This window comes from Leopardus geoffroyi, chromosome B4, assembly GCF_018350155.1.
Source record: "Leopardus geoffroyi isolate Oge1 chromosome B4, O.geoffroyi_Oge1_pat1.0, whole genome shotgun sequence".
Classification (NCBI taxonomy): domain Eukaryota; kingdom Metazoa; phylum Chordata; class Mammalia; order Carnivora; family Felidae; genus Leopardus; species Leopardus geoffroyi.
The window spans coordinates 90,904,462-90,926,061 of record NC_059341.1 but is presented as its reverse complement, the minus strand read 5'-3'; the positions used below and the strand labels follow the sequence as shown (position 1 = coordinate 90,926,061).

Here is a 21,600-nt window from a genome sequence, read left to right as displayed (position 1 = left end):
CTCAGTTTCCCATTTTCTTATAAAGGATGAATAATGCATGTCTTAGTAACAGTTTTAAAATAGCAAGTATCTAGAGGAACTTAGAAGATTAAAAAGGATGATTACGCTGCATGTTCTAGGCAATGGCTTTTCCTGAAGTATAAAAATAAATTTATAGTGATGACTGCTATTTGAATCTTTTGCTAGTAACACTAGTTCCCTAAAATCTAAAACTAAAATTACAGACTTTTTTTTTTCTCTATTTGGTTTCTAGATAGAAACAGAGAAACTGGTCATCGGAGGTATCTTGTAACATAGTATCCTGATATATGAAATTGTGATTATATGGACAAAGAAGTCAAATTAAGGCATATCTCTTATTTACCAAATAGTTTAATGCATTTTTTTCAAAACATAAAGTCAAGAAGGAAAGTCTTTTTTTTTCTGGCTTTTATCAAGACGTAAGTTAACACTGTCCATGTGGTTTCAATAAAAGTATATTAAAGAATTGTAGAAAACTACCTGAAGCTAAAACTAAGACAAACATGACCTAATGGTAAATATTTTTAAAGTCATCACTGAGAACATCTACTGATATTTCTAAGTCAGTTAAAGATTTCCGAATACTTTTTATGGTGGAATAAAATAAATACACATCCCCGGAGATAACTCTACATTAAAAAGAACACCGAAAGAAATGGGACATCAGTCTTGCCACTTTCAAGCTACTTATAGGTGCTACACAAATTTATTTCTACATTTTATAGAATTCATTCTGTCCTAAAAAAATGTGATATACTGAAGGTACACTATTGTATGAATTGCATGAAGGTGAGAACAAGGGAATGAGATACTGATGAAGAATAAATGTACTCCATGATGTGTGAGGATAATCGCTCAGTTTTTAAATTATTATCAAAGAAATAGCTCTTAGCCAATTCTCTCTCCACCCACCCACCCCCCCTATAAACAAATACCCAATGACTGCTTCTGAAGCTTTAAGAAAAGAAATATTCAAATGTACATCGTGAGATGAGAAGAAAAAAAACAGAGAAAGTACTCCTTTTCTTTTTTCAGAGCTGAAATCTCCCTCTCGTCTCCTCTAGAGCATTCAAACCGCTGCCTCCTGAGCCCTTCCATGTTCTCCAATAATTACCATCCTAGCCAGGGGAAGCGTGTGGCTGTGCTCCCGAGGTTTCTCTTCCCACACCTCCTGTTTGGCCTGGCCCTGGTCCATTGGGTGCCAGCTGTACCCCTTAGAACAAAGTTTTCTTTCCCCAGTCCCATTCCTTACCCCACCTGATAGTGCCCAATACTGGCCTTCTCAGTGTCCAATTTGGGGGTTGCCATTGACCCATAACTTTGCAGATGTTTGGATTAGGGCAGGCTCACTGGGAGGAGGAGGTCCTTGTCCCAGAAGCCTTGAGGAATAAAGAGGAATGAAGCCTTCGGTAGCCTCACTGCTGCCTACGTTGCCCCTCCCGTGGAAAATTTTGGCAATCTGGTGAAGGGGGCTGTATTTTTAGAGCCCGTTTTGTCTGCATACTGCATCCTTTTTCTTGGTCTTTAGAAGAGAAAAACCTCTTTTCCATTCCCCAATGCTTTGCTTTTCTGCTTTCTTGTTCCCCCTCCCTCAAAAAATAAACATTAAAAACCCCTCGCTTTTGGTTTTATCCAACACAAAACAGCAATATAGTGCTCTATGACATTGGTTTTCTATCTTCAGGAATCTTAAAAGAGAGCGACTAGCCAGTGATTTGTCAGATAGCCAGGTCTGTTTCTGGTTTGCATGAGCAATGGTGATTCCAAACCAGAGGAGGAAAAGATGGAAAATGTCTTAGATATTTCAGATTCATGTGAAGCCAAACCCTGTGATCTCCTGCCAGTTTTAGTTTACAAAACTTTCATGGTCCCGGATGTGTTTACTTGGACTTTAAGTTTGAATATTGCCATTATATTCCAATAGCTTTACTCCCTCAACCCAGCTCACTAACTGTGGTCGATGGCAGTGTATATAAAAATGATTACTGGAACAGAAGAACTAGGCTGATTGAAATTCTCTAAGCAATGTTCATTTCGTTATCAATTAAGCCAAGACCAGTGAGATAATTAAATAACTACTCTGCATGGGGAGGAGCTTTTTCTTTTGGTTTTGAAACAAGTTTTTCTTAGAGCCAGTTTCAAAAGACTTCAGGAAAAAAGTCTTTGTTGACATTTCACACTTTCTCAGTGACATTGTAATTGCATATTGTAATTAGACAAGGCAAAATTTATATAAATTTATACAATCTTACAAAATGTATAAACTTAAAATTATGTGAATTACATATAATTAAAATGATATATATGTAACTTATAGAAGAGATCCGGTCTCTTCTGGAAACATGAACCAGAAGAGCATTGGACAACATCATGTGTCATAACTGGACCTTGTCTACACTATCTGCCTATATTTATTCTGGGAGCCTCATTGCCAAGGTTTTGTCCCTAAACAAGCATAAAACAGTTACAAATTACACAGAGATTGGTTGGATATCAAATGGCAATGTTTGTTTGATTGCTCTTTTTTTCAAACATGTTCTCTATTCTCTACATATGCTGCAGCGACTGACCACACAGCCAAGTAAAAGGGAATCTTTTGACCCATAAAAGTAATTTAGCAATTACTGAAACAGAAAAGCTGATTCCTGTCAGTAAAATCAGAGGCTCATGCCCCTTCACCAAAGCAGTGTGCTCTGGAATGCACTGGGCTTACACATCTGGATGCTTCTCAGTAGGTCATTCATTCATTCAGCAAATATTCATTAAATACCTGGTGTGCCCAAGGCTGAGTGAATCTGTAGTAGTGTTGGGGGAAAGATAGAATCCCATCCTTAACCACAAAGAATCCAAACTGTACATGAACATCCATGATCTCCACGTGGGAAAAGTTTAACAATGACACAGGACAGTGTATGTTTAAGGGCTATGCTAGTTTGGGTCCTATTACCAGTCAGTGCAGGCGAAAACACTGGAATAGAAGTATGGCTTTGGTAATGTTTAGAGCACATCATTTGAGCCTCAGAAGAGGACCTCTGTTGGGGAGTAGTCCAAAATAAAGGAAATTTGGAGCCAGATTTTGAAGGACACTTGACAGGCTGAGGGCCCTATCCCAGAGATAAGGGGTGACAGGAAAGCATTGTGATACGGCAAAACTGATGTTTCCACTAGATATATTGGCTTATGTTATAGCAGAGGTTTTAAAAAAATTTTTTTTAACGTTTATTTATTTTTGAGACAGAGAGAGACACAGCATGAGTGGGGGAGGGGCAGAGAGAGAGGGAGACACAGAATCAGAAGCAGGCTCCAGGCTCCGATCCATCAGCCCAGAGCCCGACGCGGGGCTCGAACTCACGGACCGCGAGATCATGACCTGAGCTGAAGTCGGACGCTCAACCGACTGAGCCACCCAGGCGCCCCATAGCAGAGGTTTTAAAGAGGGAAGCAAGAAAGATACTTCAGAAAATGTTCTAATAATGCCAACATGAGTAAACAAAGGCTGGGTTAAGGAGGAAGCAGTAGGAGTGAGAGGCAGGGACAGAATCAAAAGATTATACAAGGACAAAGGACAAGACTTTGGTGTCTGGCTATTGGGAGATGAGGTAGAGACAAGAAACAATGACTCAGAGGTTCAGTACTTTTGTTATTGGAAAAATGATAATACTGTTGACAGATACAAAGACATCGAGTCAGGAAGCTGGTTTGGGAAGATAAATGACTTAAGCTCCATGCACACAAGCATGGCCATGAGGCAGTGTGAATGGTTCACACTGAGCATCATTGCCCAAAAGGAAATAGTTCAACTTGTGAATGTGCATGAGTTTTATGATAGAATATAAAGAGAGAAGAGCGGAGGCCTGAGTCTTAGCGATTTTTACAGTCAGGAGCTGAGAGGAGAAGAGTTAATAAGGAAATGCAGGAAAATCAAGACACGGGAGAAGAATCCACAGAGTGTCACAGCATCCAAAGATAATGAGTTGTGAGTTTGAAGGATGAAATTTTGCAGGGAGGTGACAAGAGGAATGCCCAGGAAGAATGTGAGATCTGGCAATTTTTGGTCTAGACATTCAGGCGTCAGATTATTTTAAGCATTGGGCGTGTTTATTCATTTTGTTTGGGACTTTAACGTTGAACTATTTTCCTTTCATGCTTACTTTAGTAGATTTCTTCCTGCCCTTCACATACAGTGTAGGAACTATTTCAAATCCTCCTAGTAATTCTCACACTGAATGCCTGGCTAACCTGAACAAACATGCATGCTATAATAACACCAGGTTCTTGTGAGAATTCAATGAACAGTGACTGGAGTGTAGTAATCACTCAATAAAAATTATTTGTAGATTTCAAACTTTACGACATCTATATGCTTTGTATCTACAAATCGCCTGAGATTTTTTTTTAGGACAACCCTGATCCCACTATTGCTTTAGTGTTCTCTCATGAACACTTAGGTTAGCATCATGATACACGAAGTCAAAAGAGGTTTGAGAGCCATGGTTTTATGAAAAACCTTTGATTCTTAACTCAGAGGTTCCTGTAATTATTGTGCTTATTAGATTAAGTATGCACCACAAACCCATAACTTCAAAGATGATAAATCCTGGATTCTCCCTGTTCCTCCCAATGTAGTTCTCTGCTTCCTCTCTCTGAGTCCACCCAAGAAAGAGTGCCAGCGTGAAGGGCCTTCTGAGTTTATTCCATTTTGCCGCTTAAATGATGTCTTCATCCCTTCTGGAAGGAACAACCTTAATAGTCAGCCAAGTTGCTTGGAAGCAAGTTAACTTGCTCCAACACTCAACTCCTCTCTTGATAATATTTGGGTGTCTTTTATACTTCTCCATGAAAAGAAAATTTACTGCATGGCAAGCCAGGCCAGCAAGATTTTTCAGCAACTTAATTTAGAAGTGAATTATTCTCCTGAATAGGCCCATTCTTTGTTTGAGTACAAGGCGATCTTTTCATGTGTTTCTCAAATAAGCAACCTACTTACCTCTACCTGAGTTTCCATTAGTGTCATTTAATAAAACAAAATGTTCTTTTCCCTAATAGAGGTTTCATGCTCTCCAATATGCCACCTCCCTATTAGAGTTCATGCTCTGAGTTCCTTTTATCTAAGTAATAAATCTAAAATCTCTGAAACTTGTTCCCAAACTTTAAAGCGAGCTCGCTGTTCTTTGGCCTAGATGTAAGTTTTATTTGCCCCCAAATAAGTTTTTCCAGTGGAGAGGTTTGGGACCAAGACTGTTTATTATATTATAAATAAAGTAAAAACAGAAAGTCCTGTCTAGAACTGAAAATATGACATTATAAATCTATCGCTTATTTCATCAGCCATTTTAACTTTGAGGGAAATATTTTAGCTATTTAAGTTAATACTTAAGTTAAATGAGGAATATATGTCATCTCTACCACACGGTGATGATAATCTATTTGTAGAAATATTTATATGGTACTCGTGGTTTGGGTAGATCCGTTTATAATGACAAAGTGAAGCTTTGAAAGAAGTCAGTGTCAAGATCAGAGACAAAGCGTTAGTCAATTTCTTTCTTCCTTTTTTTATTGTGCAACTGCAGCTTTTTTTTGGTTAATGTTTATTTGTTTTTGAGAGAGAGCTGGAGCATGAGTGGGGGAGGAGCAGAGAGAGAGGGAGACACCGAATCCAAAGCAGACTCTAGGCTCTGAGTTGTCAGCACAGAGCTTGACGTGGGGCTTGAACCCCTGAACCGTGAGATCACGACCCCAGCCAAAGTCGGATGCTTAACCGACAGAGCCACCAGACCCCCCAGGTTGGTCAATTTCTAAGTAGTTTCCACATTAGGATTTTTAAGAAGGCAATGAAAACAGTAGATAGGCAAGCCCCTTTAAAAAATATATACCAAGTATGAAGGAAATTATATATTTCAGAAATTATAGCATCCTTATCATCTTCAGAAAGAAAGACGAACAAAAAAAAAAGCTTTCTCTAGAAAACTGCCTATTGCCAATAAAAATCCAAGCAAGAAACTGTTTTGACCAATTCCTGCCCTATGATATAGTCTTAGATTTGCAGTAGAAAAACTGATACTCACTGATTCTCAGAGAAATCAAAGGGACACCCTACAGCCTCTAGTGTGAAATTCATTATTGATAAGAATGAGAATGTTGGCTGTCCAGACAAATCCATTAAACATCATATTGAGCAGTCATGCCAATGCGAATTACAAACTAATTAGCCAGCCTACTTAACGTGGCCAAACTCAAAAGCAACAACAGGAGACCCAGTGGCTCTATGGAATTGTTTCTGGACCCTGAGTAAAACTCTCAGTTCCACATTCTTTGAACATCATCAAAAGTCTTTGAAAGACATGTTCAAAAGCTACGTTCTTAGTAAATGTTGTTTTCTTAAAGCAAGTACGCAAGCAAGAGATTTAAATCCAATTGTTACATGAGCACAGCCTACATAGAAGTCCAAAAAAAGAGTATTTCATCTGTGATCAGAGAATTATTCAAACGGAGCCAATGATTATCATCATCCACACAGAACTGAAAGCAGGATACATAATAAATGTTTGGTTTTTAAATAAATGGGTTTATTTCACTATAAAAGGCAAGGAACCCCATGTAGAAAATTTGGAAAAGAGGGAAAAGGAAAAAAATCAGTTAGCATCAATCATACACAATCATTGTTTTCATATTGATGGCTAGTCTTTCATCCTTTTTCTTAGTAACACACAAAAAAATTAACTTAGTTTTAATTATATTTTTATTAATTCTCTTTTAAAGTATATCACCCATATAGAGGTAGATTTCATTTATAAAGTGATGGAGCTCAAAGATAGAATTATGAGCAGCAAATGACGACCTGTTGAATGGTATTTCAACCAGTGGTATTTCAGCCACTGAAATGTTTCATTTTCAGCATGTTCGTGTTCTGTCCACTCAGCTCTTTTCCATCATTATATGTACTGTTACTACAAGTGTTACACGTTGGGACGTCATGTGCATTACGCAGGCGTTTGTTATGTTATCGTTGTTGTTATTACTGTACTTAATAAAGCAAATAAACCACAGTTATGAATTACAAGGGCATGTATCACTAAATCCTTTCACAATGCCAAGTAAAATATATTTTAGAACCAAATGTCAAGTGATAAACATTATCCAGTAAAGTGTAGAGGGAGGTGCAGCTGGCAGAGCCATTTAAGACACCTGGATTCAGCGGCGCCTGGGTGGCGCAGTCGGTTAAGCGTCCGACTTCAACCAGGTCACGGTCTCGCGGTGCGTGAGTTCGAGCCCCGCGTCGGGCTCTGGGCTGATGGCTCAGAGCCTGGAGCCTGTTTCCGATTCTGTGTCTCCCTCTCTCTCCGCCCCTCCCCCGTTCATGCTCTGTCTCTCTCTGTCCCAAAAATAAATAAAATGTCGAAAAAAAAGAATTTTAAGACACCTGGATTCATGAAACACTATCTGCGAAGTAGCCCACTTTTAAGAGTTGTCGGTTTACCACAAGGTCGGAAATAACGTTCTCTTTTTCAAAGGAATTCATTCCAAACTGACTTACCTTTCCTGATGACACTTCTTTCCTTCATCAGACTTGCAGTCCTCTGCCTTTCCTCCATCAGGGTAGGAATTGACTCTATCCTCAGGGCCCTCCTGGTGAATGAATTTCATAAAATTAATTCATGGAAGTTTGTTACCAAGGACTCTTCATGGTGGTCTTCTGGAACACGGCCGCAACCCAAAGAAGGGGCCACAGTGGGAATTTAGTCAACTAAGGTGCTTCTTTTGGTCCAGTGAAACCAGGAGGTGTTTTCCAACACGCTGCAAGCATAGCCAACGTCCCCATAGCAGCTGAGATCACCCCTTTGCATTATCATCCTCCTACAAAGTCCTTAACACCTAATACATTGATTCTATGACTTAGGACAAAAAATTGTGTGAATGTCTAGCAGGTATCTCTTAATACCCTCCATACTGGGAAATAAATTTTATACTGAATATAAAGAAAGGCCATATTCTTTTTTAAAGTTCTTTGTAACCCATATTCATGTAATTAATAATTTAGTTAATGAACCCATCCAAATTCTGTATATCTCTACAGATAACTGCAGAACAACTCAGCTTGCCTCTCATTTTGGCATCTACACTATTTATTGATTTTTCCTTAATCCCAAGCAAGAACACGTTGTTTCTATCACAAATCTTTTGAATAACCCAGTTGAGAATCAGTTAAGCATCAAAGCTCTCCAGTGAGATCAGACTTTGCTGGTTTCAGTGTTTCATGGATATTCAAGTAGGAGGAATTATTCTTCTCTACTAGACTTAGAGGGAAAATTTAAATGTTTAGAATGTAAAATTTTATCACTCGTTGCCGTATTGCGGCAGTGGCTTTTGCACTTTTAGGCTTTTCTCTCCATAATTAAATTGAGACATTAAATGTAATCCTGCCAAAGGGAATGGCACTGAAAAATAAATCTCAACAGCAAAATCATTAAATTTTGGACTTTAATATCTTCTTTTGCCAGTAAGTTACTGCTTTCATTTTCCCTTAGATCTTACAGCTTTCCAAATTCTGACCAAAAGACTTAAAGAATGACCCCAGAAGCCGAAGTGGATTGATTGTGTAAGGACTAACAGTTGCTTAATTGTTTTGACACGACTTGTTTCCTCAAGAGCATGTTTTTCTCAATCTTTTTAAAAGACAGCTACTAAGTAATATTAAGCGAAAAGGCTGCGTTGTGGATATTTTGGATAGATGTCATTAATGTTTTTAAAGCATCACTTCTCTCCAGAGTCTAATTCCTAGAGTTCTAAAATCCAGAAGGACGAGTTTTGCCTACACAATTTTTTGGATGTCATGTGCCCCACCAGAGTTCCTATAGTGAAAAATGTCACTTTCCCTTCAAAGGAATGACCAGTGAAGAAATGCCTTCTCAAGCTCCGTGGTTCCCATGGTACTGATTGTCATTGCCTTTTGTTGTAGGCAGAGTACTTCTATGAATTCCTGTCCTTACGCTCCCTGGATAAAGGCATCATGGCAGACCCAACTGTCAATGTCCCTCTGCTGGGAACAGTGCCTCACAAGGCATCAGGTGGGTGGTCTTTGCCTCGGAGGAAGGTTTACATTTAAAATGTAATGGGAATGGGAATAATATTTAAGATGCAGAAGTCGCCCATCAGAGGAATGAATTGTGGAATGTTTTCCTGAAGAGATCTGTTGATTTTAGGGCAGCTCGGCATGTCTCCTTTAGGCAAAACATTAGGACAGGAGTGACTAACTGGCAGTTTTATGATTTCCTAAAGACTCTACATAGCCCCAGTTGGTAAGTGACCACAGATTAAAGAAAGTCACCATATGAGATATATCTGGCCAATAAGTATGAAAAAAAAAAAAGTGACTTGGGGCAGATGGAATCCAATCAAGAGAAACATCCTCAAAATGAGCATTGTATTAAATAGAAATTTGAAGGAGACAAAAGACATGGAAAAATGGAAGAAAGGGGTTAATATTTGAGAGCTAATCACCCTTCCCTGCTAAGAAAATATAGCATGGGTTATTTGTTTAGAGCTTTCAGCTTGCAAAATAGCACTTCATACATTATCTAATTTGAATTCTGGGAAGGAGTCAAGGCCAGAATTAATGTTCCATTCTACAAATTAGAAAATTCAGGCCTATGAGTTGTTACGGAACCTGGTCTGGATCACCTAGCGGAAGAACCAAGCACTCGGAGATCTTGGAAGGCAGGAGGTTTATTTCACACTGGTGGGCTCAGAGGAAATCACTCTCCTGAGGTCTGAGTCCCCAGCATAAGCGTGGAGGACAATTTATAGTCATTTACTTCCACAATAGTAATTTGGCATGCAAGGCAAGCAAGGCAGGAAGAAGAACCTGGAAGGGGAGTCTTTGAGCGGGGTCTGGAATTCCCCTATCAGCCCTGTCGGCCATCTTATACATGATTTTTTCCCTATCAGAGCCTTCACTGACTTTCCCAAAGTCATATATGAGTAATAAGCAATGGAGCTGAGACTATAGCCCAGGTCTTCTAAGACTTTTAGAAAAGTACAGAGATCACTTTTGTTAACGTGTTCAAACACATGTTCATTTCCTTCTAGTTTATGAACATATATTTTCCCATGATTGGGATAATATTACATATTTGGTTTTGCACTTTTTTTTTCTTACTATTAACATTTTAACATAAGCATTTTCCCATGTCATTTAGGTTTTTCCAAAAGTTGTTTTTAATGCCCTTGTTATCCATTTTATGAACATCCCCATAATTGGTTTACTCATTCCCTTATTGTGTGTTACTTAGATTGTTTTCAGGGTTTTCATACTAGAAATATCACAATAAATATCCTTTACAAAGTACTAGATGGTCACTGAGCAGAAAACCTGCTCGTCTTATCCCCCATGACTGCCAACACACGGCCGAGCACAGAACAGGCATTCAGAAAATACTTATTGGACTAATGTGTATACCAAAATCTTAGAGCTTATCTCATTATTTTGTTAAAATAAATTCTTAGAAGTACCATTCTTATGTCAAAGGACATGAACTATGAGCATTTTAAAAGGCTTTTAGAACAAATTGCCAAAATACCACATTACTTTCCACACAGGCTGTGCCCCTTTGCCCCGGCTGGCAGTGTGGGAGAGTGCCTGGCTCATTGTAACTTCAACAGTATGGGTTATTAATCACATCAACTATTTTGCTGACTTAAAAAATGAAAAGCATTTTCTTGGTGTTCTTTTCATTTGTTTTTTTAATTTCAATAGAGGCAGAAGACATTTTCCTGCCTCTATTAGGCAATGTAAAATGTCTGTGTACTATGCTCATTTTTATATTTGAAATAATAGTGCTCTTTATTTTCAAAGCTCACTGTATTTTAACTATTTATACTTTATGGCATATTTTTCAATTTATTATTTAGTTTTTTTAAGGTGGCGATATGCAGAGTCTTTAAAATCCTATGTGGTCAAAACTATTCTTTGTCACTTTTTCCTATTACTTTTATGCTTGGAAGGTAACTCTTATTCCAGAGAGCTGGTAAGTGGTAATTTATGATGAGGTTTTTGGGGGGTGATAGTGGGGTTTGCGGGGTCCGGAGCCAGTGGCCAAAGAGAATTCCTGAAGATGTCTTTGGTGCAAAAAAAAGTGATGCTGGGGTGCCTGGGTGGCTCAGTCGGTTAGGCGTCCGACTTTGGCTCAGGTCATGATCTCATTGTTCATGAGTTCGAGCCTCGCGTTGGACTCTGTACTGACAGCTTGGAGCCTGCTTCGGAATCTATGACTCCCCCTCTCTCTCTGTCCCCTCCCCAGCTCATGCTCTGTCTCTGTCTCTCAAAAAATAAATAAACATTAAAAAAAAATTTTTAAGGTGATTTTACTGAAGCATGGGGACAGGACCCGTGGGCAGGAAGAGCAGCCCTGGGGACATGAGGAAAGACTGGTAATATACTACGGGGTTGGGGGAGGTAAAGTCCAGGGGGAAGTTTCCAGTGAGATTTTCATATGCTAAAGAAGACTCCTGAGACAGTGGAGGCCTTGCTATTGTCAAGCTGAGGTGGTTTTCCCTGGAGCAAAACATTAACATTAAGACAGTAGGGAGTTCCTGGAGAAACATTTTACTCTGCCTGCCTCAAGTATTTGTCAATGGGTTGCAGTCTATAAGGAAATTTAGTTCTACCTGCCATTTCCTTCTGCCTTTGTTTCCCACATCAATTTACACATGCTTCTATTATTTTATCAAAATTTGTGGGGCGCCTGGGTGGCTTGGTCGGTTAAGCGTCCGACTTCGGCTCAGGTCATGATCTCACGGTCCGGTCCGTGAGTTCGAGCCCCGCGTCGGGCTCTGTGCTGACAGCTCAGAGCCTGGAGCCTGTTTCAGATTCTGTCTCCCTCTCTCTCTGCCCCTCCCCTGTTCATGCTCTGTCTCTCTCTGTCTCAAAAATAAATAAACGTTAAAGATTAAAAAAAAAAAAATTTGTTTCGGTAGGAGTAAGAGGCTCTAACCTGAATTATTTTCCTGAGTAACCAGCTTTTCCAGTGCGATAGGATGAATTGTTTCAAGATCTGCTTTTTATTTCACATTATGGTCTTCTGTACATTAAGTTTTAGAGCTTACTATTTGTTCCAATATTGTCATATTTTTAGTTTTATAATATTTTTAAATACCTGATATCATAACCCTGTCCTTTAAAAAAATAGTCTTATTTTTCTAGAGGAAAGTTAGATTATCTTTGATATCAAATAAAAATCTCATTAAGGGCTAATATAAATCTATGCAATAATTAGGGAATCGGATACCCTTATAAAGTCCATCTTCAGGTTGCGGTTATCAACTACCTCCAGTGGATCTCTAGGATCACATCCCAGCATTGGAAGAGTTGGGGACTAAATAAGCAGAGTTTTTTCCAATTTCCTGCCATAGGTACCAAGGTGGGTGGAGACAGCAAGAGTGTGAATCTGAGTTTCTCTTGGGTCATCCCGGTGCTGTTGGTATAACCAGCAGTCCTCCCAGAGTATTTACCTCCAATCTAGATGGGTTTGGAGTTCTAGGAATCTCCTGTGAAGGAACGAGGACTTGGATTCTGGAGATAAACTCACCTGAGATTTGTAGCCCCAAGGATAAGGCTATCCCATTCCAGATACATGAATATCCCTATTCCAGGCAGATGACATCGCTACTGCTGTCGCATATTACTGCACAGAGACAAGGGCGTTCTTCGAGTATGACCATTACTCAGCCTCGTGCCACATCTCCTGCTGTTTCTTTCTAGTCAATGATAATTTTTTTTGTATACAATTTTCTTGATCATAGGTTTTAGTCTTTCTTTTTAGAAGCACTCACGAATGAAACAAATACATAATATATCTCTCAAATGCCATTTTATATTTAAACATTTTTCCTTTGTTGTTTCCTGATTATCAGAAGAATACAGGCTCATTTGTAGAGCACTCAGAACGTATTCATGAATTACAGTTACACCTGCGCAACATCCAATAAATCTTCTGTCTCTGGATTTCCAATTTCATGCTTGTATCCTAATTCTTCCCAGTTTTGTTCATTATAGTGTCTAGGAAAAAAAAAAAGCTTACTAAATTTCTACTTCTTAGGATATTGAAACAACCACAATTTGAATATATGATGTGGGAATATTTTAATACTCCACGCTTAGGTAAAACTTTAATTTCTAATAATCTAGAATCCTTATAAATAATAAAATTTAGGGGGGAAAGTGAATGATGCTTTGGAAAAGGTGGGACGAAAAAGAATAAACCTTTTTCTGGGACGAGGCGACTTATGCGAGGTGACTTGTGACTCACGCGCATGCACACACACACACACACACACACACATATAAACGCGGCTACACCGCATATACAACCCCACCCCCACATACATAAGGTTTTAAAGGCAGATGTAGGATTTGTTTGCAGAAATGCAGGTGCACTAAGTTTATGGGAATTTTAGCCCATTGAAGGGCAGTTATTCATTAGCCTTATTAGCTCAGTCCCCACAGTAGGAGCAGTAAGGGCACCTTGAATTATTAAAAAGTAACCAGATCAGTATGTCTTTGCTCCTAAACATCCAGGTAGTATTCATTATTCTACTGGTCTATTTTATACCCTCAAGCTGCTAAGTTGTTCTTTTATCCCCCAGACTCCTCTATGCCTGAACATTGCATGGAAAAGAAAACTCTTGATCTTTAACAGTTACGAAGTGCCTGCCTTCTGGCATCTGAAGAAAACAAAAACAGGAAATACAAACTGCAGGCTGGTTCAGTAAAATTGGATAACCAAAAACAGTTTCCATGAAGCCAAGGCTCTGCCTCTTTGAAAACTGTTTCTGTCATACCATGAAACCAACAGAGCAGGCCTGTTTCTCAACCAAGACTTCCAGGAATTCCATGTCTAGACATTTTGGAGTAAGTGCTAATGCAGGAGGGACCATCTTCTTAGTGACCCCAGTCTTTAGCAGAACGTGAAGCCAGGGAAGGTGCTCAGTATTTGGTGAGAGGATGAATGGCTGTCAGCACAGCTTGGCCCACACTGATGACTGTTTGTGTGGTCGCGTATCAGTCTGTGGTCGTGTGGCGCTGAGGATAAGCTCTCGCCCTCTCTCGTCTCTTCCCTTGTATGGGCAGCGGCTCCCCTGACTGACCGGAGGCTGAGGGCCTGTGAGCGCCATACTCATCTGAGGGTGGGAGAAGCATGCAATCAGAATGCGTTTGCTGTTTACTTCTGTGTGAGAGTTAGTTTACGTGCAATCAGTCAGTTGCACATCAAGGGTGTACTTGGATGCCACGTGAGTTATGTTCAATCTGCTTTAGTTGTTCTGAGTTGTTTTAATTTACCACGGTTTCATTATACAGATGTGCTGAAATTCACATCTGGACGAATCTCATCTAGCTTTTGGTAAAAGTAGCTTTCTACTCCTATGCTTGTTGTTGCAAAAACACAACGTAACTTTTACATTTCCATTATTCTTTGGATGTAGAGTCTGCTTTTTCTGCCTTCGAGATCTCTTTTTTTGTGTGTGTGTTTTTCTGCATGCACGCCGTTAATGTCTTATTCTCCGTGTCTCCCACTGTCTGTGGTGAAGTTCTATTTATGTGGAAGTGTGTGCCTGTGTGTATACGGTATATGGATGTGTCTCCCACAAGGTCTTTGTGTCTGTCAGTGCCTAGCCTGTGACAGACAGTATGCCAAGTGCTGAATTTACAAAAACAAATAAGATACAGTTCTCTTACTGTCTCTGCCCCTCCCCTACTCACACTCTGTCTCTCAAAAATGAATAAATGTTAAAAAATTTGGGGCGCCTGGGTGGCGCAGTCGGTTAAGCGTCCGACTTCAGCCAGGTCACGATCTCACGGTCCGTGAGTTCGAGCCCCGCGTCGGGCTCTGGGCTGATGGCTCAGAGCCTGGAGCCTGTTTCCGATTCTGTGTCTCCCTCTCTCTCTGCCCCTCCCCCGTTCATGCTCTGTCTCTCTCTGTCCCAAAAATAAATAAACGAAAAAAAAATTATAAAAAAAAATCATATTAGTCTTACTGCCAAATAAGGAAATTGAGGCCCAAAGGACTTAAGCCCACCCTAAATCATTCGGTCATAGCAAGTGCAGTTCTCTCTCAGATCCTTATTTTAAGCATTCAGCAATATTTATGCAGAAGACATTTATGCATCTGTTGTGAAGTTAAAATACAGGCAAATTGAAATTAGATGATAAAGGTCAATACCCAAAGAATCCAGTAGTTGCAGACCCAAAACAAACACTGAAACTACTTTCAATTCCAATTTAAGTCTCTGGCTTTAAATCTTTAGTGTTTCTTTTTCTGGATTTTTAGGTGATTAAAATGTTACTCTCACCAATTGTCTTCAGACCACGTCCCTGAAGCGTAAATGTCACAAAAGGGAGGAGGTTTTATTTGTCCTGTTCTCTGAAGTATCCCCAGTGCTTGGAATAGTGGCTGGCACGTTAGTAAACGCTCAATATTTGTTAAATGGATAAACTGTATCTTGACTCAAATTTGCAATTAACCACTTAAAGAGAAAAATTCATCTTGAAGACTCAAAAGAAAGTTACTTGTGTTGTGTTTTCCTTGTGGAACTTCCATGGGATTTTGCATCCTTGGTTCTCTTTCCTGGGATTGTTCAGAACCATAGTTTTAAGATGACCACAGGCCAGGGAAACCTCTGCATATTTCTTTACTTTTCATTGACTCAGAGGTCACGTTAGCAGATCGCACACTTTTATGTGAGCACTCCAGACCTTCTAGATCCTCCCCGTGATGACCGGAGCCTGTGAATATGTCATAATTTAAGCATATTTATAAATGGTTTGCTTTTAGCACATTTGAAAATATGTGTAAGCAAGTAGTTTGGTTTTTTTACAAGAGAACAAATCTACACCTCTATTTATTTACTTTTCAGTTAGTTCAAATCCTTGAGGGGTACAGCATCACACGGATTCTGTGGCCAATGGCTTTAGCAGGAAGGTTGCTTCGGAATTTGGCACGAACCATGCCACCGTTTCCATGAGCATGAGTTACTTTTCCCCGGATTCCTCTGGTTTTATTTGGTTTGCCACCAGGAGTCACTGTGTTGTTCTTTGCTTTGTACACATGAGCACATCTCTTGCCTAGATAGAATTCAGTTTCATCTCGAGCATAAACGCCTTCAATTTTAAGAAGAGCTGTGTGCTCCCTCTGGGTCCGGAGACCTCGCTTATAGCCAGCAAAAATGGCTTTGGACCACAGCCTTCCAGACATATTTGTCGTTTCAGGAGTCCTGTTCCCAGCAGGCCTCCACGGGTTCCAAGATGGCGGAAAGAGCAAGCAAGTAATTATTTTTAACTGAACTTTCCATACATATAATAAGGCATTTTTGATATTTAATATCCAAAGTGTGTTTTGAAATTTGACAATGATGGGTCACTTGGGTGGCTCAGTCACTTGAGTGTCCAACTTCGGCCCAGGTTATGATCTTGTGGTTCACGAGTTCGAGCCCCATGTCGGGCTCTGTGCTGACAGCTCAGAGCCTGGAGCCTGCTTCGGATTCTGTGTCTCCCTCCCTCTTTCTGCCCCTCCCCAGCTCGCACTCTGTCTCTCTCTCAAAAATAAAAGCATTAAAAAAATTTTTTTAATTAAAAACAATTAAAAAAATAAATTTGACAATGCTGATAAACAGAAATGAAGATGAATTTACTTACAAGGATCTTCTCTTCCATGCCAAGATTCTGAGAGTTAAAATAAAAGTGAAGCGCCTTTTTTAAAGAATTAAGTGGGCTGCAAAGTGGAGGCTTGAAAAAGGTCCAGGAAAAAGATGCACCTGGAAAATAATAGTTTGGATGATAACATGTGGGGAGAAAATTCTAAAAGTTTTATCTTTAACAATCCTTTCAGTTTCTTCTGTTTGTGTCTGAGGGCAATTATTGGCCTACCGATTCGTGTAAAAAATTCATGAGAAAGGTTAACGAAATTTTAGAATTGAACACAATGAAAATGCATTGGAAGAGTAACAATTGAAAGAAATTGCCAGCTCTTTTGCTTCTTTTTGAAATGGAAATCCCTACAATGGATTTTTGTGTTTTGTAAATTGGCATTTTCATGTATAAGATTTCCTTAAACCAAGGCTGTCCGCGAGGACAATTTTACTTTAGAACTGCAGGCACAATTTTGCTTTTCTCTCTCTTTTTATGTCTATTAAAATGCCCCTGTTTCCTTTTTACCATTTAACAGATTAGTTTGCCACGGTCAGATCTCCAGATTCAAGAGGACTGGGAATCCATGTTATTCTGAGAAAGGCACAGTAATAAACACTGACGGTGGCAAAGCCTTACGAGGGGCTTTTGAGTGCTGAGCACACTAATAAGATAATATGGCCAGCTTGTGTGCAGTGCCTTAAGGGAGAGCAAGCCAATTTCCAGCTCATGTCTTCTTATACATCTAGGGGAAAGTTTTATGAAAACTCTACAGGGAAAGGATTTTTCTTGGTTTGGTATGATTTCCCCAAGCTTGGCAGTAACCATAAGCTGCTATCTGGAAACAAAAGGAAGTAAAATTTCAAACGTATATTTATAGCAATATTTCTTCCTATATATAAGGAAGAACTAGAGTCTAATGGATCAATTAAATCACTCTTGTCCAGTGGATATGTTATGATAAGCTAGTGGATTTTGGAAATTTACACAGTCAGTCTCTTAGCCAATGACTTGATCCAGTTTCCACCCACTTACTTGTGGGCACTCCACAATTGGTGGCCTCCTTGCCCTCTCAGTACACCATCATCTTTGGCTGCCACTCATTTGCTAAGTCAACATGATACACCCCAAGTGATCATTATACTCCCAAAAAGAAAATGGCTCATTTTTATGAACCTAAATTATTAGGTATACGTTTGTGAGATTATTTCATCACACCAAACTCTCTTCTAGATCCCAAGATATGGACACATTTTAATATTAGCCTAAGAAAATATTAGCTTCACTAACTCAATGCAATAACTGGAGTCTAGTCTGCGTTGTAGGATATTTCCAAAGAATATATTTTGTCACTTTCAAGCACACCGAGCTTGAAACTAAAGCTCGTGCCTATATGGGGCTTTATTTTAAAAATTCTGGAATACTGTTTTTAAAGCTCTTTTTTGGATTATATGGAGGCTGGTAAAGATGCCCACAAGTTTCTTGCTGGCATCAATCTGTGCTGCCTATTTGCACCTTTAATTTTTAGAGAAAATCTCCTTTTCAAGATAGTACAAGCCCAGACTGGGAACAAAATATCCCCAATTCCATATCAGTAAGGTACATATTAATGCATTATTCATTCTTTCTCCACCCGGCATGATGTATAAATTCTTTGGAGAATGCTAATACGATCAAAATACAGTCTCTACTGTGGTGTAGATACAAGAATATGAAATAATGAAATATGAACACTTTTGCTTTGTTCTTTGTCTCTCCTACCAAGATGTCTATATAACTGGAATCAACTAAATAAACTGTTTCTCTATACTTGCTTTTTCTTTAGTTGTTCAGGTTGGTTTCCCATGTCTTGGAAAACAAGATGGAGTGGCAGCTTTTGAAGTGAATGTGATTGTAATGAATTCTGAAGGCAACACCATCCTACAGACGCCTCAAAATGCTATCTTCTTTAAAACATGTCAACAAGGTAATCAGTGATCATCATCAAGAAAAGGCTCATAAAACTTGCAGGTGTGATGGGGAAAGAAAGAAAGAAAGAAAGAAAGAAAGAAAGAAAGAAAGAAGAAAAAGAAAGAAAGAAAGAAAGAAAGAAAGAAAGAAAGAAAAAGAAAGAAAGAAAGAAAGAAAGAAAGAAAGAAAGAAAGAAAGAAAGAAAGAGAAAGAAAGAAAGAAAGGAAGGAGAGAGATGGGGAAGAAAGAAGGAAGGAGGAAAGGGAGGGGAAGGAAAGGAAGGAAGGAAGGAAGGAAGGAAGGAAGGAAGGAAGGAAGGAAGAAAAGAAAAGAGAAAAGAAAAAGAAAGAAAGGGAGGGAAGGAAGGAAGAGGATAATTTTTTGGTATAATTATAACCACACTAATGGCAGGAGGCTGGTAACCACGGGGTCCAGTATAGTACTAAGACTTTCTCTGCTATGATCCCACTCACAATTTTGGGAACTCCAATACCCCTTCAAAAGCCCTCTCTTCTACCTCTCTCCTTCCCCTCTTCCAGCACAATCTTTGGGAGTCCCCAGTCTCAAAGCAAGATCACCAGTCATTACCAGCAACTACCGCTTGTCAAAGCAATACAACTCTTATCTGCCACAACTGCCACACGCTTGGTGCAGCTGACTTCTCCAGAGCACAGAGTGCCACCGTCACACCAGCAATCTCTGCCAGGCATAGGCACCTCACCCTGATGCCCACTTAAGCATGAAGGCCTAGATTTTTTTCCCATCCTGATACAAGCTTTTCCAGCACAGAACTTAAGCTCGAGAGGCTTTCAGTACTCTAAAGATGTACCAAGGGATGTCTGGGTGGCTTAGTCGGTTAAGCATCCAACTCTTAATCTCAGCTCAGGTCTTGGTCTCAGTCGACAGTTCAAGCCCCACATTGGGCTCCATGCTGGGCGCGAAGCGTACTTTAAAAACATAAGTAAATAAAGATGTACCAAAAGGTCATTCTGCCCTCTGAAAGTGAATATCGTGGGCAATTCCATTCATTTTATTTCAGGGTGAATCTAAGAAGGTACAGTAGATTGATAGGTGGGAACGAAGGGAGAATAATGCTGGCTTTGCCTTCCTTCATAAGCCCCCCGCTATTGTAAGTGGGATTGAGAGAAGCAAAATCTTACTTTGATGAGGATTTAGTGAAGGACAAGTGGTACAGAGAGAATGAGGTAGAAGTTATCAGTATTGAGTAGATTATGATAATCAGTGCACAGGGGGGAACATCAGCAGTAGCCTCTTCATGCTCGCAGTTAATTCCCCCAACACGGTTTCAAGGGGTATAACCTTGTTTCTCTTTGGTGAAGCCGAATGCCCAGGAGGGTGCCGAAATGGAGGCTTTTGTAATGAAAGACGCATCTGTGAGTGTCCTGATGGATTCTATGGCCCTCACTGCGAGAAAGGTACAGAACGGACAGAACCCAACTACCCCCACTTGCTTCCTAATGAAATGGGCGTCACACCAGAGCCCCACATGTGCTTTTTTAACACATTCAGAAAAATCGAAATTATTTTTCTGGTCGTAGCATAAGGATTGGTAAAATCTTAAAAAGCCACCAAGAGCAAATGGAAAGTACTTCTAGGAGTGGTTTTCTGTTAAGTCCAATATATGGTGACAGGGGCAGAGAACCTCAGCAGCGTATCTACATTCTTTGTGGCCACTCCCCCGCCATCTTTAATTCACTATTATATACTTTGGCATAATCTTAAGAAAGTTCTCCTCCACTTAAATTGGGTTTAACAAGCTAATATAATGATTGATTTGACAGTGTCTACTGTAATAAAAAGTACCTTGATTCACAATTAAGTGCATACCTGAGTTATGAAGTTGCTATAAGACCAAAAAAAAAGAAAATTATTTGTACTGTAAATATATCTATCTCAGTAAAATTACTATTATATGAAAGAGTTAAACAAGCAAGTTGTATTAACCACAGGATGCTTAAATACTAAGGGTTTCTTTGGTGAGAGTAAGCAAAGTCTTTTTCATCTTTGAGACACAAGAATTTTTCTTGTTTGCATATATTTTGGAATTAGAAGATCTAGGAAAGAGGGCAGGGGAAAATATTTAGTCTTAAGAAGGCTACTTCTTAGTCAAAGTAATGATTCTAGGCAAATTTTAATCAGACGTTGAAATGGCACAATTCTAAAATTCTCATCTATTAACTGGTTAAAAAAACTGATTTGCAACACATAAATAATGTTAAATATAGCAAGCCTGTGGGGTGCCTGGGTGGCTCAGTTGGTTGAGTGTCCACTTCTTGATTTTAGCTCAAGTCATGATCCCAGGTGGGATGGAGTCCCACATTGGGCTTCATGCTGAATGTAGAGTCTGCTTAAGATTCTCTCTCTCTCTCTCTCTCTCTCTCTCTGTCTCTCTCCCCGCCCCCCCTCTTCCTCTGCCCCTCTCCCCTGCTTGTGCTCTCTCTCTCAAATTAATATATATATATATATATATATATATATATATATATATGTCAAAGCTGTATCTCTACAGACTTTAGAATCAACCACAAAGATCAAAAATGAAGAGCTGTTGGGGCGCCTGTGTGGCTCAGTCTGTTCAGTGTCTGACTCTTGATTTCAGCTCAGGTCTTGATCCCAGGGTCATGGGATGGAGCCCCGAGTCAAGCTCCTGTTGGGCTTTGAGCTGAGCATGGAACCTGCGTACGATTCTCTCTCTCCCTCTGCCCCTTTCTCTCTCTCTCTCTCAAATAAAATTTCTAAATTGTAGAGCTGTTGTATTAATGATATTTCCAAAATGGCCCTTCTCAAAACCCCACTTGACCTTAATCGGAGCTCTCTCTCTCTATTAGCCCTTTGCACACCACGGTGTATGAACGGCGGGCTCTGTGTCACTCCTGGGTTCTGCATCTGCCCACCTGGATTCTATGGAGTCAATTGTGATAAAGGTAACA

The 21,600-nt window shown here is 39.6% G+C and overlaps 2 protein-coding genes across 2 annotated transcripts in view; one reads left to right on the top strand and one right to left on the bottom strand.

Annotated features, from left to right (window-relative positions):
* WIF1 (WNT inhibitory factor 1) overlaps nt 1-21,600 on the top strand; it is a 71,772-nt gene that overhangs the window by 35,096 nt on the left and 15,076 nt on the right. The window contains exons 3-6 of the mRNA XM_045464858.1: nt 8,978-9,086; nt 18,525-18,665; nt 19,990-20,085; nt 21,499-21,594. Coding sequence (XP_045320814.1) covers nt 8,978-9,086; nt 18,525-18,665; nt 19,990-20,085; nt 21,499-21,594 — 442 coding nt within the window. The remainder of the gene's footprint in view (nt 1-8,977; nt 9,087-18,524; nt 18,666-19,989; nt 20,086-21,498; nt 21,595-21,600) is intronic.
* Nucleotides 14,998-16,412, bottom strand: LOC123591085 (60S ribosomal protein L35a-like). Its single transcript, XM_045464859.1, has one exon. It carries the CDS (start codon nt 16,266-16,268, stop codon nt 15,936-15,938), a length of 333 nt encoding a protein of 110 aa, XP_045320815.1. The 5' UTR covers nt 16,269-16,412; the 3' UTR covers nt 14,998-15,935.

Coding starts and splice junctions, on each gene's coding strand:
- LOC123591085 (XM_045464859.1), bottom strand. CDS start 16,268: ATGTCTGGAAGGCTGTGGTCCAAAGCCATTTTTGCTGGCTATAAGCGA.